The sequence below is a fragment of the Genypterus blacodes genome, unplaced genomic scaffold, assembly GCF_046128005.1.
Source record: "Genypterus blacodes isolate CSIRO-AG114 ecotype Tasmania unplaced genomic scaffold, CSIRO-AGI_Gbla_v1 ptg000027l_1, whole genome shotgun sequence".
Taxonomy (NCBI): domain Eukaryota; kingdom Metazoa; phylum Chordata; class Actinopteri; order Ophidiiformes; family Ophidiidae; genus Genypterus; species Genypterus blacodes.
In genome coordinates, this window is record NW_027466840.1 from 9,032 (window position 1) to 27,036 (window position 18,005).

At 39.9% G+C, this 18,005-nt stretch overlaps 1 protein-coding gene across 4 annotated transcripts; it reads right to left on the reverse strand.

Annotated features, from left to right (window-relative positions):
* Positions 1-651: 651 nt before the first annotated feature.
* On the reverse strand, positions 652-3,884 carry LOC142993121 (uncharacterized). 4 transcript variants are annotated; one of them, XM_076143770.1, is made up of 8 exons: positions 3,694-3,884; positions 3,455-3,519; positions 3,155-3,321; positions 2,813-2,849; positions 2,452-2,689; positions 2,158-2,219; positions 1,930-2,078; positions 652-1,837 (listed from the first exon to the last, which is right to left on the reverse strand). In XM_076143770.1, exons 1-8 carry the CDS (start codon positions 3,709-3,711, stop codon positions 1,749-1,751), a joined length of 825 nt encoding a protein of 274 aa, XP_075999885.1. In that variant the 5' UTR covers positions 3,712-3,884; the 3' UTR covers positions 652-1,748. The 4 variants fall into 4 exon arrangements, with proteins under 4 accessions (XP_075999885.1, XP_075999884.1, XP_075999886.1 ...); XM_076143769.1 differs by having other exon boundaries at positions 2,452-2,782; XM_076143771.1 differs by having other exon boundaries at positions 2,452-2,653; positions 3,694-3,883.
* Between the last annotated feature and the right edge of the window lie 14,121 nt (positions 3,885-18,005).

Consider the following 18,005-nt stretch of genomic DNA (forward strand, 5'->3'; position numbering starts at 1 on the left):
GAAAGAAGAAAGAGGAATCGTATCATTTATATATCATTGAATTGTTTTAAACTCTGCAAATATGGAACTAGTCAGTTTCTAAAATCATATTCAAATGTTGCACATGTAGCCCTATGGGAATTTGGTGTGTTTTTTTGAATGTGTATTTGTAATTTTATTCTGTTTGTTTTATTTTGAAAAGTGATTTTAATACTGTAAAGACGTTAGATAGTTAAAATACCGGTATCAGAGCCAATGAGAAGTGGGGTGAGAGGTCAGGGAGAAGGTGAGTCAATATACTGTATATATAATTACTAACAAGTGAATGGCAATTTGAAGACCCATTCTTTGCACGAGTAGAAGCCACTAGACATTCTCCAAGATAGCTACCTACCTGTTAGTTCTTTCTGACTGAACAAATGTTAGTCATTGCCTTGTGAGTTAGTGCTGAAAATGACGGATGCCATTGTCAAATGAAATCTAGGAAATGATGAAGCAGGGTTTGATTGACTGTAGACATGACAAAGGTGTTTACTGAAAGCATTTCTTTATTCAAATAATTGAGTTTGACTTTACCAACCAAAGACTGAAAAACATGACCTCATAGATAGATATTATTCTTAAAGAAACAGTATTCCGATCATAGGGAAGACTTACAATTTTTGACAAAAATTGCACTTACTAACAAGAAACTCACAGAATACATTTTGTTTCATGATAAAAATAAATATGAAAATTGGCAAGATTGAAAGAACATTGTTTTGGCATCATACATAACATGACCTTTGACCAAAATGTATGCATAATTCTCCTACATTTTCCTTCATTAAACTGAAACCCTGCCACACTGGATATACTGTCAGGGTAGCTACTAAAGGTCCTGATATAATGTAGACCCCAGCTGTGAAATCTACATTCATTTGGAAATTACACAAAGATCCACCCAGCTTTACTTTGAAGTAAAATAGATACATGTTGATTTATTTTGGGTTATGTGAATGTGAACACAAGACACATTTCCCTGAAGTTGAATATAAGACTGGGGGCGGCAGTGGCTCAGCCCATAGGGATACAGCTTGGGAACTGGCGGACCAAGTAAGTGGACTGGTAGCTGGTGACTTCCCAGTTTGCCTCCAGGGCACTGCCGAGGTGCCCCCGAGCAAGGCACCGAACCCCCAACTGCTCTATGGGCGCCTCTGTAATGCATGTGTTTGTGTGTGTGTGATATGAGGGGGTGCACGATAAATTTCAATTGTGTGTATGTTGGAAGTCGCTTTGGATAAAAGCATCTAGCTAAATGACTGTAAACATTTTTTTAATAATTACATTAAAAAAACAATCTGGTGGATATTATTTTAGGTTTAAATTTAAGAGTTTAGTGGAAACATTTAGCATTTGATGGCCACATGGGGTCTAAAGTTAGAAAAAAAGGTTTACCTCAGTTTCTGTTGTATCTGTCCATGTTAGTTGAGTGTCCTTGGTTTGCTTGACAATTCAATGAGCCTGGTTACTAAGTTGTTTGTTATCACCGACTGATTTCATTCTGTCCAGCACAGGATCCCGGATATAGAAACACCCGTTCAAGTTTCCTACTGGCCAAGTTGTCTATTACTGTGAACATGGACAGCCGTACCTAATCCACTCTTACTCTGTGATTCGAATTAGGGTTAGGTTAATCTGTATTCTGATTCTTATATGGCACTGTCCATTTTGTTCCATTCAGTCCAGTCATTTTCGTTTTGCCTTTCAGATGGTCATCAGCACTGGCACTACTGCTGGCTTGACAGTAGCCATGACAACACCACCAGTAAGGACGCAGTGATGAAGCTGATTTTATGACTGATTCCACTGGAAATTTCTACAAGAAAACGAAACACAGAATATGTTATCTCAGGAATAAATCTTTGGATTTGTGAAAATTCTAATGACACAGCAGTAAGAATTGCTTACGTATGCCATCCACAATAATGGAGTCTGTCACAATGTTGAAGCCTGTGGTGCCTGAAGCGATGGCCAACAGAGCATTTGCGACCTGAGTACCATTAGGAACAGATCCGGCATCAAATACCACGGTGAGCGAGTTGATGATTGATCCCTGACTGTAAAAGGAAACATATTACATAACATAAATGTTCTCAATTTTCTTATACTTCCTCAAGTAAAGAAATGACCAGTTACCTGAATGAGTTCACTTCCAGGTTTTTGAAGGAGGGGAATACGTTTTTGAATTCCAGTGAAAGCTGTACAAACAAAAAATAAAAGATAGCCTAGTCAGTTTCCAACGGTTATCCTACTGTTTTCCTCTTGTTTTGCGGAGAATACCAAAATGATGTATTAGTAACATTAGATGGAGGAAGGAGGCTGCCCTGTTATATCCCCCCTGATGTTCTGAAGGATGTGGAATGATGGTGAAAATTACATTCAATTCTGAAAATGAAGTACAACCGGTTTCAGTCTCTGGGAGAAACTTACAGTGTTCTTTATCAGCGTAGCCCGAGTGTTAAAAGCCTGAGAGGATTGATTCAACAACTCCGATGTAAAAGTTTCGTTGGATCGAAATGACAGCTGCAGTGTTGCAAGGGCTGCTGTAGTAGTTGCAGTGGTTGTAGTAGCAGTTGTTGCAGTTGCAATGGTTGCAGTAGCAGTTGTTGCAGTTGTTGCAGTGGTTGCAGTGGTTGCAGTTGTTGCAGTTGTTGCAGTGGTTGCAGTGGTTGCAGTTGTAGGAGTTGCAGTGGTTGTAGTAGCAGTGGTTGTAGTAGCAGTTGTTGCAGTTGCAGTGGTTGCAGTAGCAGTTGTTGCAGTGGTTGCAGTGGTTGCAGTTGCAGTGGTTGCAGTTGCAGTGGTTGCAGTGGTTGCAGTTGTAGGAGTTGCTACAGAAATATTTGGAAGAAAGCATGTAACACTTTCTCTGCACCAGAAAAACAAGTATTAGTCGTTCAGAATTTAGAAAGCTGTCAAAATGCTGAGTAGTGATACACAGTGTTATTCACAGGATGTGGTCATTCATTTATTTTCTTATATATTTTATAACACCAAATCAATACCAAAGATTTCTTCAGTTTTGTTCTGAACTTTTTGAAAATAATCAAAATACTTCTGTTCACTGCTCTCATTTTTCAGGGAGATTATAGCATTAAATACTGATGAGAGAAAAGGAGATGGTACGAATACTTACCAACCACTTTGATGGAGTCGGGAACAATCGTGACGTTCAGGGTGTTGTTTTTCACAGCCTCTACGAAGGTGGCTACAATGGCATTACTCTCTGGGACTGCACCAATAGAGGAGTTGAACCCAATTTGGATATCAGCTAGAGTGTTGTCTTGTCTTGTTGGTGCTTGACTGCCTCACAAAACCAAAAATTAATTCATCACAGAATAACTGAAATGATCATAAATGACAGTTGTGATAATTATGCAAATGTGTAATTTCATGTTTCATGACATTGGAAGCTGAAAAATACATGATATATTACCTCAGACTTACAAGACTGCAATCTGTGAAAAGGTCACCATATATAGCTTGATAGCTTGTTACACACTGCAAGAGGAAAAGACAGTTAAAAGTGCATTAAGTTAAGTGTTTTAAGTAATATTAATAATAAATAATAGTGTAATATGAACATAAACCGAATTTGAATGGAATGTATTTTTAATTAAGCTGTCATCCAATTCATTAAATCACAGCACCAACACGTTAAAAAATTGTACTCACACCAGGGACGACTTGCATTTCCACTTGTTTGAAGCTGTCACTGTTTGGGTCAGCAAAACTTGGATCATATGGCACGGTAAGCTCAGAATTGACAGTAAAAAGAGCGATGGAAGGATCAGCTGTAGTTGTTGTGGGTGCTGTTGTTGTTGCTATGGGTGCAGTCGTAGTTGTTGTTGCTATGGATGCAGCCGTAGTTGTTGATGCTGATGTAGCTGTGGTTGTTGTTGCTATGAATGCAACCATAGTGGTGGTTGTTGTTGCAGCCGTAGTGGTGGTTGTGGGCGCAGTTGTTGTTGTGGAAGTAGCTATAGTGGTGGTTGTGGGTGCAGCCGTAGTTGTTGTGGGTGTAACCATAGTTGTTGTTGTGGGGGCAGCCGTAGTTGTGGGTTCAGCCGAAGTTGTTGTTGTCTGTGCAGCCGTAGTTGTTGTGGGTGCAGCCGTAGTTGTTGTTGTCAGTGCAGCCGTAGTTGTTGCGGTTGCAGCCGTAGTTGTTGCTGTCAGTGCAGCCGTAGTTGTTGTTGTGGGGGCAGCCGTAGTTGTAGTTGTGGATGCAGCTGTAGTTGTTGTTGTTGTGGGTGCAGCCGTAGTGGTGGTTGTTGTGGGTGTAACCGTAGTTGTTGTTGTTGCAGCTGTAGTTGTTGTGAGTGCAGCCGTACTGGTGGTTGTTGTGGGTGCAGCGGTAGTTGTTGTTGTTGTGGGTGCAGCAGTAGTTGTGGGTGCAGCTGTAGTGGTGGTTGTTGTGGTTGCAGCCGTAGTTGTTGTTGTGGGTGCAGTCGTAGTTGTTGTTGTTGTGGGTGCAGCCGTAGTTGTTGTTGTGGGTGCAGTTGTTGTTGTTGAGGGTGCAGCCGTAGTGGTGGTTGTTGTGGGTGCAGCGGTAGTTGTTGTGGGTGCAGCTGTAGTGGTGGCTGTTGTGGGTGCAGCGGTAGTTGTTGTTGTGGGTGCAGTCGTAGTAGTGGTTGTTGTGGGTGCAGCCGTAGTTGTTGTTGTTGTTGTGGGTGCAGCCGTAGTGGTGGTTGTTGTTGTGGGTGCAGCCGTAGTGGTGGTTGTTGTGCTTGCAGCTGTAGTTGTTGTTGTGGGTGCAGCCGTAGTTGTTGTTGTTGTGGTTGCAGCTGTAGTTGTTGTTGTGGGTGCAGTTGTTGTTGTTGAGGGTGCAGCCGTAGTGGTGGTTGTTGTGGGTGCAGCGGTAGTTGTTGTGGGTGCAGCTGTAGTGGTGGCTGTTGTGGGTGCAGCGGTAGTTGTTGTTGTGGGTGCAGTCGTAGTAGTGGTTGTTGTGGGTGCAGCCGTAGTTGTTGTTGTTGTTGTGGGTGCAGCCGTAGTGGTGGTTGTTGTTGTGGGTGCAGCCGTAGTGGTGGTTGTTGTGCTTGCAGCTGTAGTTGTTGTTGTGGGTGCAGCCGTAGTGGTGGTTGTTGTGGGTGCAGCGGTAGTTGTTGTTGTGGGTGCAGTCGTAGTGGTGGTTGTTGTGGTTGCAACTGTAGTAGTTGTTGTTGTGGGTGAAGCCGTAGTTGTTGTTGTGGGTGCAGCTGTAGTTGTGGTTGTTGTGGGTGCAGTCGTAGTAGTTGTTGTGGGTGCAGTCGTAGTGGTGGTTGTTGTGGGTGCAGCCGTAGTTGTTGTTGTTGTGGGTGCAGCCGTAGTTGTTGTGGATGCAGCTGTAGTTGTTGTTGTGGGTGCTGCCGTAGTTGTTGTTGTTGTGGGTGCAGCCGTAGTTGTTGTTGTGGGTGCAGCCGTAGTGGTGGTTGTTGTGGTTGCAGCTGTAGTTGTTGTTGTGGGTGCAGCTGTAGTTGTAGTTGTGGGTGCAGCTGCAGTTGTTGTTGTTGTGGGTGCAGCTGTAGTGGTGGTTGTTATGGGTGCAGTCGTAGTTGTGGTTGTTGTGGGTGAAGCTGTAGTTGTTGTTGTGGGTGCAGCCGTAGTTGTTGTTGTTGTGGGTGCAGTTGTAGTAGTTGTTGTGGGTGCAGCTGTAGTTGTGGTTGTTGTGGGTGCAGTCATAGTGGTGGTTGTTGTGGGTGCAGCAGTAGTGGTGGTTGTTGTTGGGGAAGCCGTAGTTGTTGTTGTGGGTGCAGCTGTAGTTGTTGTTGTTGTGGGTTCAGTCGTAGTTGTGGTTGTTGTGGGTGCAGCAGTAGTAGTAGTTGTTGTGGGTGAAGCCGTAGTTGTTGTTGTGGGTGCAGTCGTAGTTGTTGTTGTTGTGGATGCAGCCGTAGTTGTTGTTGTGGGTGCAGCCGTAGTTGTTGTTGTGGGTGCAGTCGTAGTTGTGGTTGTTGCTTGTGCTTCAGCTGCTGGTGTGGTTGTTAGATAAATGACAGCTGTTTTTAGAGAAGACAAAGAGGGAGGAAATTAATGGATTTCTTTTTATTTGTCTATTAGTCTGGGGGCGGCAGTAGCTCAGTCTGCTGGGTCGACAGCTGGGAACCAGAGGGTCGCCGGGTCGACCCGGAGGGTCGCTTGGTCCCCTGTGTGGACCAAGCAAGCATACTGGTAGCTGGTGAGCTGCCAGTTTGCCTCCAGAGCACTGCCGAGGTGCACATGAGCAAGGCACAGAACCCCCAACTGCTCCATGGGCGCCGAAAAATGGCTGCCCTGCACCCCCCTCTGTAATGCATGTGTTTGTGTGTGTGATATGTAAGAGGGTGCAAGATAAATTTCAATTGTATGTAATTTGTGCATGAATTGCATCATGATAAATAATCTTAATCTTTGGAGATCTTTTTTGATCCTTTCTTTCTCCTTTTCCACTAACTGTTTAGTTCCCATAAAAAGCAACCTACCACATACACTATAGGTCATCATATATATACATATATATATAGCTTTTGCTGAGCCCTTCACTTTCATAAATAAGTACTCACAAGGACAAATATTTTGTCAACAGACAAGGGGACAAATTCAAGCCAAGTTTATTTGTATCGCCCCAATATCATATAGAGCTCGAACAAGCTTCCTCCAAAGACAAAGAAGAAAAAACCCAAACGGGTAAATCCTTTCTTCAAGTCCAGCTGTGAAATAGGGGCACGGAAAGGCATGATTTTTTTTTAAGATACTTATTGCTCGTCCTTTTGCACGCAATTCAAGGCAAATCGCATGCAATTTAAATTTATCGTGCACCCCCTCATATCACACACACACACAAACACATGCATTACAGAGGGGGTGCAATTTACAAATTGTAACAGTACAAGAAAAGACAATATGAAGATAGAGAGAGAGAGTTACCCATTAGAATCAGCATTGTGGAGAGAAGTGGTCTGACATCCATCCTGTTTTCCTTTAGATCTATAGAATAATAAAAATATAAAACAATGCAAAGGCAGGACTTGCAGGAAAAAAAACATTTGCAATATTGTTCTTTTAATGCCTTTTTAATGTGACAGTCCCCACCCCCTGATCCACCAGACCTGGACTTTTAGGACACAGAAACTTTAAACTTCACCATTCTCAAATCTGGCCAGAAATTTGTCCATTGACTTGTCAAGAATTACTTAATACATTAACGTTTTGAAAGTCTTGATCGAAAAACCTCATATCATTTGTCCACTGTGGATTACACCTGTCATCTTGGAGCTGGGCTCAAATTGTCATTGTTCCAAAAAAGCTAAGCTTACAGTTATGGTCACATTGTAAGTAGCCTGTAAGGATAGATGCACGGTTTCTAAAATATAACAGAGTGGTCATTTCTATTTACAATGCTCCACACTGGGTACACAGAGACATAAATCATCACATCAGAAAGAGCTGGACCTGAAAGCAGGTTGTCACTTCACTTCAGCAGCAGCAGTGCAAAAAGAAATCAGACACACTGTAAACACTTCAAATAAGTCTACTTCATCACAGCAGTTAAAGAACCAAATAATCAAAGTATCAAGATGCTACAACAAGTTATCAAGCTTTAGAGCTTAAAAGACTACTTTTCAAATCTTAATGTTAAATTGTTTGATTAACTGTGCAACAGCTTCACAATCAATTCAAAAATTAAATATAATAAAACACAGCTTTACAAATATATATGTGTATGGTAGCATTGATTCTATGATTTATATTTAAAATGGATAACTTAAGAAACAAAGTTATACCCACACAACCGCATATACAAACCCACGTTACATACACATAACATTCATACTTACGATAAATGAAAAAATTCTGTCTCCTCTTTGTTGTGAGCTACTTTTAGTTTTGTCTGTTATTTCAGTCCTCTCCTTTAATCCATCTCACATTTGTGGCAGTCTTGAATGGGAATTATGCACTTTTATAGACAGCAGACAGCACATGACATACCATGGCCAAGGAAAGCAAAGTCTAAATCACAAAAGGCTCTCAGGTGTCAATTATCTCCTTTGTTAGTTTCTTGGCTAATGTCAATGCCTGGCTCACTTTTCATTGTTCTGTGAGATGAGTTTTTGCATTCCACTCACCTGCCATGTGACGCTTTCTACCTTGTTGAGGTTCAAGTTCTAGCAGACATTCTTCAAATCCTTAGGGGTACCAAATGCATAAGTTAAATAATAAAAAAAACTGTACTTTATACAAAACCATCTGTGTTTTACAGTATGTAAACAAAACATTTAATCTCTCAATCTCATACACTGATGTTACCTAATTTGCCAATGACTTAAAATTAGTTTATTTATTTATTTTCATGTGTAACTTGTGACTAATTCAATCTTGTGCTTGTGAGTTTTTAGTGGTGATCCATTCATGTGATGTTTCTGTACAACACTATATTGAACAGAAAATAACAACTCAACTGTAATTTCAATTTTTTTAATCCAGATTACAAAATTCATTGTAACAGATTTTTCTGCAAGAAGTTATGGAATTCTTATTTATTCAAATTCCTGATGAGATAATATCTGATAGGGACATCCCACATTTGATGTGTTGTCTGAGACCAACCGAGACCAAATCACATTGAGATAAGCATAAATAAGAAACTGACTGGATAATCATACATTACATTATTCTGACTTCAAACATTTAATAAATGCCACGGCTTAGGACATAAATATGATCTGGTAAATTTAAATGTTTTGAAAATTGTATTTCATTTTTTAGCGTCAAAACATTACAGAATTTTCATATCAATTTTGCACTGAAGTTTTCATTCATACAGCTACATTCAGATACCAATGCAATACAGTCATCTTTTGATATCCAAATCTGGCCAAAACGAATTTCCGCAGAGTAGTTTGTCCTTTAGTATCCAGAACACTCTAAAACTTCTGATCCATACAAGGGGGGCGCAAAAGAAAAAGCTTGGGAACCACTGGGCGAATTAAATGTTTTCCATACTTGGCAAATGACTGATAAATTCTAAGGATACAACTTTTGTTTTTTCTTCCAAATTGACTGCAAAGTCCATTTAGGAGGTCAAACAGAGAAACTTGTTCAAGTTTCCAGCTGGAAAAGATGTCCCTTATAATTTTAAGTTTGCATTTAAGAACATAAATTCTTTCCCAGGTGGAGATCCTCCCAAAACTTGTTGTATTTTACCTGTAACAAAGTAGTAACATAGGAAATATAGTAGTGATGTATAGTAGTGATTTTCGTTAATGTTTCACATGGACATCAGTACCTGCAGTTGAGTCCTTGGCTTGACAGCAGCCATGACAACGCCACTAGCAAGGATGCTGTAATGACGCTGATCTTATGGCTGATTCCACTTGAAACTTCTGTAAGAAAAAAAAAGTATATATATATAATAAATGTTATCTAAGAAATACTATAGCATTCAGTGTTGCTTACGTGATCCATCCACACTGATGGAGTTGGGGTCAATGTTAAATTCTGTGATATTTGAAGCTGCAGTGATCAGAACATTTGCAATCTGAGTGCCATTGGGAACAGAGGAGGTTGCAAATCTCAGGTTTTTGTTGTTAATGATGGATCCAGTACTGCAAAATAAATGAAGAAAAGATATAATAACACCCCAACTTTATGTCGATAATAAAATGTTAGTATCATGAAACCTTACCTGAATGAGTGAATGAAGTGAGTTGAATGAAGAGAAAGTGTTTTAGTAGAGGGGTTCAAGCTGCATGAAGAACTTATTTATCATTAATGAAGTAAGTTAATCCTGACTTTATTTTTACAGGCTTGTTTTTCCTAACATGGCTGTTATGTAATGAATGCTACATGCAGCAAAGGAGAGAGGTCTGTGCTGGAAACAACCGGAAACCGTAACTGTACTGAAAAGCACTCCAGAATCAGTAATAAGCAATATTTTAGGTGTGTTTTTTGTCTTTTTCTGAAAATGCTTATCACATGTATTTTGGCCATTTGCAAGGCCTGAGACTCACCGAGGATGTTATGAGTGCAGCCCGACTTGTAAAAGCTGCGGAAGTCTGATTCAACAAGTCACTTGCAAATGTCTCTCCCACAGATCTAAAAGTCACCTCTGTTGTTGTGAGCTCTAGGGTGCTTGTTGGACTTGTAGTTGCAGTGGTTGTTGTTATAGGACGTGCAGTTGTAGTGGCTGTATTTGTGGGAGTTGTAGATGTAGAGGTGTTTGCAACAGCTGTTGTGTTTGAACTTGTGATAACAGTTGTTGGATTTGATGTGGTATTCAGAGTTTCTGGAAATTAAAAAGTTCCTGATATTTTTTTTTTCACTGAATGCAACATAACCCACAGGTTCATTAGTTCAACTATACTGATCCAACTGTTGCAGTAGACCCACCAGTTGTTGTTGATGCAGCCGTTGTAGTTGAACCAGCGGTTGTTGTTGACAATGCAGTTGCAGTTGAGCCATCAGTTGTAGTAGGCCCACCAGTTGTTGTTGATCCTCCTGTTGTTGATCCACCAGCTGTTGTAAATACGATTGTTGGAGTTAATACCCCAGTTGTAGTTAATCCACCAGTTGTAGTTGACCCACCAGATGTTGACCCAGTAGTTGTAGTTAACCCAGCAGTTGATGTTGATCCAACTGCTGTAGTTGATGCATCAATTGTAGTTGATCCACCAATTGTTGTTGTTCCAACTATTCTACTACCAGTTGTTGTTGACAATGCAGTTGTAGTTGAACCACCACTTGTAGTAGACCCACCAGTTGCGGTTGATCCTCCTGTTGTTGATCCACCAGTTGTTGATCCACCAGTTGTTTTTAATCTAATAGTTGTAGTTGACCAAGCAGTTGTAGATGACCCAGATGTTGTTGTTGACCCAATTGTTGTAGTTGACCCACCAGTTGTTGATCCAACAGTTGTAGCCGATCCACCAGTTGTAGTTGACCCGTCAGGTGTAGTTGACCCACCTGTTGTAGTTGATGCATCAATTGTAGTTGATCCGCCAATTGTTGTTCCAACTGTTGTAGTTGACCCACTTCTTGTTGTTGACCCACCAATTGTTATTGTTTCAACTACTGTACTACCAGTTGTTGTTGTTGTTGTTGTTGTTGTTGACGACAATGCAGTTGTAGTTTAACCACCACTTGTATTAGACCCACCAGTTGTTGTTGGTCCAGAAGCTGTATTTGACATAGGAGTTGACATAGGAGTTGTAGGGGACAGCATCATTCAGTGCTTGGCTTACATGTGGTTGAGCGAAATGTCTATTTTTAGCCGTATGCTGCATGTTTCACAAGTAATGCTTAGAGTACTTTATAGTCCACTGCACATAATATTGAGACAGCTAAGCTAAGGCACAACATACAGTGTGAGAAACTGAGGTGTATCCATGATGAGAGATTTGACAGCAGCCTTCAACAACATCTCACATATCATTCTCCAAGAGAGATTATCATCTATTGGAGTCATTGGCACCTCTCGTGCCTGGTTCAGATCCTACCTTTCTGGCTGCACTTGGATCACAGTCCTTCCCATTTACTACTGGTGTGAGCCAGGGCTCTGTTTTGGGTTCACTTTGTTTTATTATCTACCTTTTACCGCTGCCATATATTTTAGGAAATTCAGTATTCAATTTCTATGTGGATGACAGCCAGCTTTGTTCATCCACCGAGCCGACCTCCACTCTTCCTCCCACTTACCTTTCTGACTGCCTACTGGAAATTAAATCATGGCTCTCATACAATTGTCTTAAACTTAATAGTGATACATTGGAGGGTCTCTGAGGTTTTACAGGCCCACTTATTTTGTGACAGAGATGAGTGGCATACAGGGATTCTTTTGTGTGTGTGTGTGTGTGTGTGTGCGTGCGTGCATTCCAGAGCATGCACTTCGACATGCCACCATTTGGGTGTGTAGGCTCACTGATGAAACCCTGTTCTGATAAAAATTCCAGGTTTCGATGTCTTCATTCAATATTATTGCGGCAATGTGGTGGTCTATATGATTGAAAGTGAAAGTAAAATAAATATGTTTACAATAGAGATCATTTTACTTTTCTTTTTTTAAACTCTATATACAAGGGCTTTATTTTGCATATAAACAGTTTTGTTGGACCTGTTCCATTTAGCTGCCTCGACAAACCTATATTTACTGCAGCAATCATTCAAGTATTATTAAGGCATGAGGTGTTGAAATAGCTGCCAAGAAATAGACAACAGCTTCTGGTAATCCAAACAGACCAGAGAAATATAGAGAAAACGAGTTCGAGAAAAGGCATACAGTGAACACCATTTTTATCATGTCATCATTTTTTATCATGTCATCATTTCTGCTCGGACTATTATTATTATTTTCAGTATTTTAGTCTCTACAATCTGTTTCCCAAGCTTTTATATTGGCTTGTAACTGTGGATATATGCAAATCTTATACACATTGACCACATACTGTACACGAACTTGAAAATAAAATGTAGTTACATACATTTTCATACATAGATACAGTGTATAGCAGTCAGACCCATAGTTGGTTAACTCTTTTGTGATATGAGTAAACTTAGGTTGCTTAACAACATTGGCAGGTTAGACAGTAGACACACCTTTTGATTAACTTGGAATGTTGTCCTTTTGACATCTAAAGACTTAAAAGTATGGCTGGTATGGCAGACACAGCTGTGTTTATGCCTGAGTGAATTATGTGCGTGGCTGGTGTGGAGTTCTTTGGTTATTTTGATATGCAGCATGCACCACAGTTGAATTTGATAGTTTGACTAGCAGAAATTGTTTGTGTATTTGTCCCCGAGGAGCCAGAATGATGGTTAGCCTTGCTGAGGTATTCTTTTATCCCGACTCTTTAGAGGTGCCAGATCACTCAAAACTGCCCACTGGTGTCTTTGGTAGAATTTTAGACAAAAAGGTTATCTCCATACATTTGTGGAGATTTAAGAGTTTGCTACTGGTGAATCTGAAAGTACTTTGTCTGTAGCTATCAGCTATCATGAAAGACCAGTTTGCAGGTTCATAAAGGGCAGCTATTGAGTTAGTGTTGAAGATTTCGGTGTTACTGGAAACTGATGTTACTGTGGCTTGATATTTCCTCTGTTGATGTTGCATTTATTTCCTGTATTGGGTCTGATACAAGTCACATGAAAGCAGTAGTATTTATCATTATTTGTTAACATATTGCAACTGCTTGAGTTGTCCTTGTTTCATGTGTATGCAAACATTGCCTATCAGTCCCTCAGATTTTATTATTTCAATTAGATTATTGGCAAACCATAATCCATCCATCCATTATCCATCACCACTTATCCACTAGTGGCACCAATCCCAGCACACACAGAGACACACAAACAACACTCAATTTGGAGTCACACAGAAAGCACACTCCACACAGAAAGGCCCTGGTGTCGTACCCTGGTGCGAGACCAGGCACCAGTTGTGCCTCGCTGCGCCAGCGTGCCGCCCACCTAAACCATAATGCCCGAGTTTTAGTAAAGATATTTGATGAAACTCAATACAGCTGTTATTATTCTCTTGAAAAAAACCCTTCTTAAGATCTAGAATGTCTCCCTTTATTGAGGAATAACAGATTATTTGCTAAATTTTCATTGCGCCGTTTAAATTCTTTATGCGCTTCAAAAATGTTCAACATGTGCTCCCTGGTGATATGAGTGATTCTGTTGTTACAGAGGTTGTAGTTTGTATTGGCACTGTTGCGCTTGAATGCTTGTGAACAATATGTCATGCCTGGCCTGTCAACTGTCGCACATTGCTTTTGTTCTATTTATAATTTGCCGTTGTTATAATTTGCTCTCTTAATTGCAGAGTTGTTATTGTGTATTGTACTATTTCTGCTGATGTTGGAACTGACTCTCAGAAATACACACACAGATACTCCAGTATGTCTTTAGGTTGCAGTGTGACACAATGTACGTACATCTACAGTAGTCCAGGTTGGCGTTGATGTGGTTGTGATTTGTGTAGGTTGTGAGAGAAATCCTGTTTATGTTTTCACCACTGCAGTTTATGTTCACATGTGTTGTTGTAGGAGAAGCAGTTGTAATTTGTTCTTGGTCCTCTTGTGGTTGATACTTTGATAAATACTGTAGTTGAGGCTGTAGCATAATTGAATGTTGCCATTTTTACTTGTTTGATGTGTTAACTGTTAAGGCAGTAATTTGGGCTGCTGCGTTAGAGATGTCATATTTTGTGCTAGTTAGATTTCCCCCGTTTCTTTGCCAACTCTTGAACGTATTGATGTGGTCATACAGTTAGTTGCATCATAATACCACCATTTTAGTAGTAAATTCCAATAAAAGTGTCCAAAGAAGGTTAATTCTCAGGCATCTGGACTTGGTTCAATCGTCAGTCAACTTCTGAATGCCACATTGGCAATTTTCCTTCAAGTAAAAATAAACATCTTGTCCATTGTCTTGTGAGATCTGACAACAAAAGATTAGTACTAAGATGTACTTACTGCTGTAGACACATCTTTTCATTAACTTGGAATGTTGTTCTTGTGACGTCTAAAGACTTAAAAGTATGGCTGGTATGACAGACACAGATATGTTTATGGGTGAGTGAATTATGTGCGTGGCTGGTGTGGAGTTCTCAGGTTATTTTGACATGCAGCAAGCACCACAGTTGAATTTGATTGTTTGATTAGCATAAATTGTTTGTGTATTTGTCCCCGAGGAGCCAGAATGATTCATGGTTTAGCTTGCTGAGGTATTCTCAGCTGTAATTATTCTGTTCAAAAAAATACTTCTTTACATCTAGACATTCTGAAAGACTACAGATCTATTTCTAATCTTCCTTTTGCTCTCCAAAATTCATGAGTGTCTAGTCGCTGATGGACTACCCTACGTCAAATAATTTATTTGAGCTGTACCAATCCAGTTTCGGGCCCTTTCACGGTACTGAGACCGCTCTGAGACTTTTTTTCTTCTTCTTAACGCTGATTCTGGTGCGTCCTCTGTTCTTTTCCTCCTCAATTTAAGTGTAGCCTTTGACACTTTTGATCACAATATTTTACTTGATCGAGCATACTTTATGAATAGGTTACTCTTTGTTTAATTAAATGTATTTGTCATTTGTATTATTAAATTAAATTTAATAATACCAATTCGCTTTGCTATCTTGTAAAGTTTGGCATTCCACAGAATTTTGTATTGGGCCCAATACGCAATTCAGTTTATATGCTTTCACTTAGAAATGTAATTTCACATAGATTGTAATTCTTATGCAGACAATACTGTATGTTTCCATGAATCCGAACAATCACTCTGGGATCTCCAACATGGAGTCCTGCCTCTTGGAGCTGTTAAAGGCCGGATTACTATAAAATGTCTGCTTCTGAATGTCAATAAAACTGAAATATTGATCTTGTGTCCAAAGAAGCAGAGATTGAAACTTCAGAACCTTGAACCCTGAATTTTGACAATGGCCTCATCCGATGCTCCACAACAGTGAAGAGCCTTGGCGTAACGTTTGACAAGGACCTAAGTTTCAGAAGTCTTCCCTCATCTTCTTGGAGAGCTTTGGTCTGAGTTGGGAGTTTCCTTAGAGAAATTGTATGTGATATTGGGCTATAGAAATAAAGTTGACTTGACTATGTGGGTGGAACTCAAGGGGGGAATGTTGGGTCTGCCTTGAGATAACTTTTGTTGTGATTTGAGGCTATATAAATTAAGTTGAATTGAATTGAATGTTGGAAAAACAACTGTGGGAAAAGCGAAGGCAAAACATTTATTACAGGCTTTAATGGCACTGATAAGCAGTTTCAATCAAAACTGTGACTATGTCAGATAATGGACATAGGAATTGAATGGAAACATGACATGAATGCGGTGTACAGGTGATTTATTTAGCAGATACCTTTGTTGTCGGCTATTTTAATCTTGAAAATGTGTTTGACGTCAGCAGAGGCTTTATATGTATTGTGATGTTATGCCAAGTCTGCACAGGGTTAGTCATGATGCAGTGTAACCTGACTGACCAGATAGAAGGCTGAGCCCAAGTGTGTAACTCGTGGTGCCAATTGATGGGTTTTTGTTAGCAGTGAGGATATCTAAGAACAATAAAAAGAAGCAAAACATGAATACAAGGAATCTGTCTCCTATTATTTGTTACCACATACCATACAGCCACAGCAATGTGTTTACATTGCTTTCATAACTGTTCTCTATTTCCATATCTTTCAAAAGGCCTGTCTGTCATATGAACATAGTTTGAAAAAAGGATAAGATGACGTCTTCTTTTGTACTTCTTCCCCCGCTGACCTTGCTATCACCCACAACTGTGTTGCTTAATCTACATATATACAAAAACATTCATTTAAACAAAGAAAATTACCCATTTTCCTTACTGATACCCCGGTGCCTCTGCACCAAAGTAAGGAAAACAATAACTTTTAAGCAAGATTTAACTCCCAAGTTGGTTTGTTGTTAAATCAACAAACCCTATTATTATTATCCATCCATCCATTCTCTATTACCGCTTTTCCACTTGTGGGTCACGGGTACTCCCTGGACAGGTCGCCAGTCCATCTCACATAGGAACAAACAACACTCACATTTGGAGTGTTGTTACGGACAATTTGGAGTGCCAGGAGAGAACCCACGCAGACACTGGGAGAACATGCCATCTACAGACAGAAAGGTCCTGGTCCATACCCACAACCTTCTTGCTGTGAGATACAAGTGCTAACCACTGCACCACCGTCCAATGTGAGATGGTCCATTCCCACAACAATTAAGGAAATGTATCTCCTTAAATGCTTCAATTGCTTACACTGTCAGATTCTACAGAAGATTGTGGTAATTTTTCTTATCAGTGAAATTAAAGTTTTACAAGTCATGAATTAGGTGTTTCAGATCAATTTGATCAAGAACTACATGAAAATGTCATTCAGGCAAATCAAAACATGCTATCTTTAGGCATTCACGTGGTTTGCTGCTTGATTGTGTCTAGCTGATAATTACAATCAAATACCTCATCTGAGTCGTTTCTACTCAAGGATCCAGTTTGACAGGTCATGGTCTATGGAGCACACGAGATGTGTGCATGCACTCTCAGTGTCTTAAACCGGAATCTGGCTCAATATTGTCATCAAAAAACAAAAGCCTGAAGGCTTTGACGTCGAACCTCTCAGTAGCAATGAACTCACCTCTCACTTATTTGTCAACGGATTAATAAACAAAAGTCATGGCCTTCCTCACACTGTTTCAACAAAATGTTTCAGTAAACTGAAGCATTAAGATTTCCCTTCACTGGAACTATAGGGGCAAAAAAAACAACCCCATACTACAGTATTATCCCTCCACCAAACTATACAGTTGGAACAATGTAATTGGGCAGGTTAAGTTCTCCTGGCATTCGCCTTGGGTGACCTCTGTAACTTTGGTCTGCCACTTCGTGGCTTGGTTGCTGTGGTAAAAAACTTTGACTTTGCAATAATACCACTTACAGTTGATCTTGGAATATCTACGAGGGAAGAAATTTCACGAACTGACTTGTTGTACAAGTGGCATCCTATTACACTACCTTCACTAGCTCTTTGGAATGACCCATTCTTTCATAAATGTTTGCAAAGGCAGACTGCATGGCTAGGTGCACTAGGTGGCAATGGGACTGGATGAAACACCTGGATTTTGTCAATATAGTGTATGTCTCTCCACCTCTTGGGACAAGAAATAAAAACTGTACACTGAGAAAAAAAGGTTGATTAGATGACGATAAATTGAGTGCATAGTGATAATTAGTCTGATCATCGGTTAAAAAAAATCCCTTTGATTTAGATTACAAACGTTTAATTTTATTTACCGCTTAATTTAATTTATTGATTAATAAAGACATTTCACACTAGCATTGTGCTGTGATTTTTGGTTGTGTTGGTTTGCTAAATGTAGGAATAAATAATAACTATTTTCTTTAGGGGATTTTTTTTTTGGGATCGGTCTAACATCCTTAAGTTTCTTTCTTCAGATGACAATAGCTGACTGTGGACAGGTGTCAAACCTGATTAACAACAGTGAACACA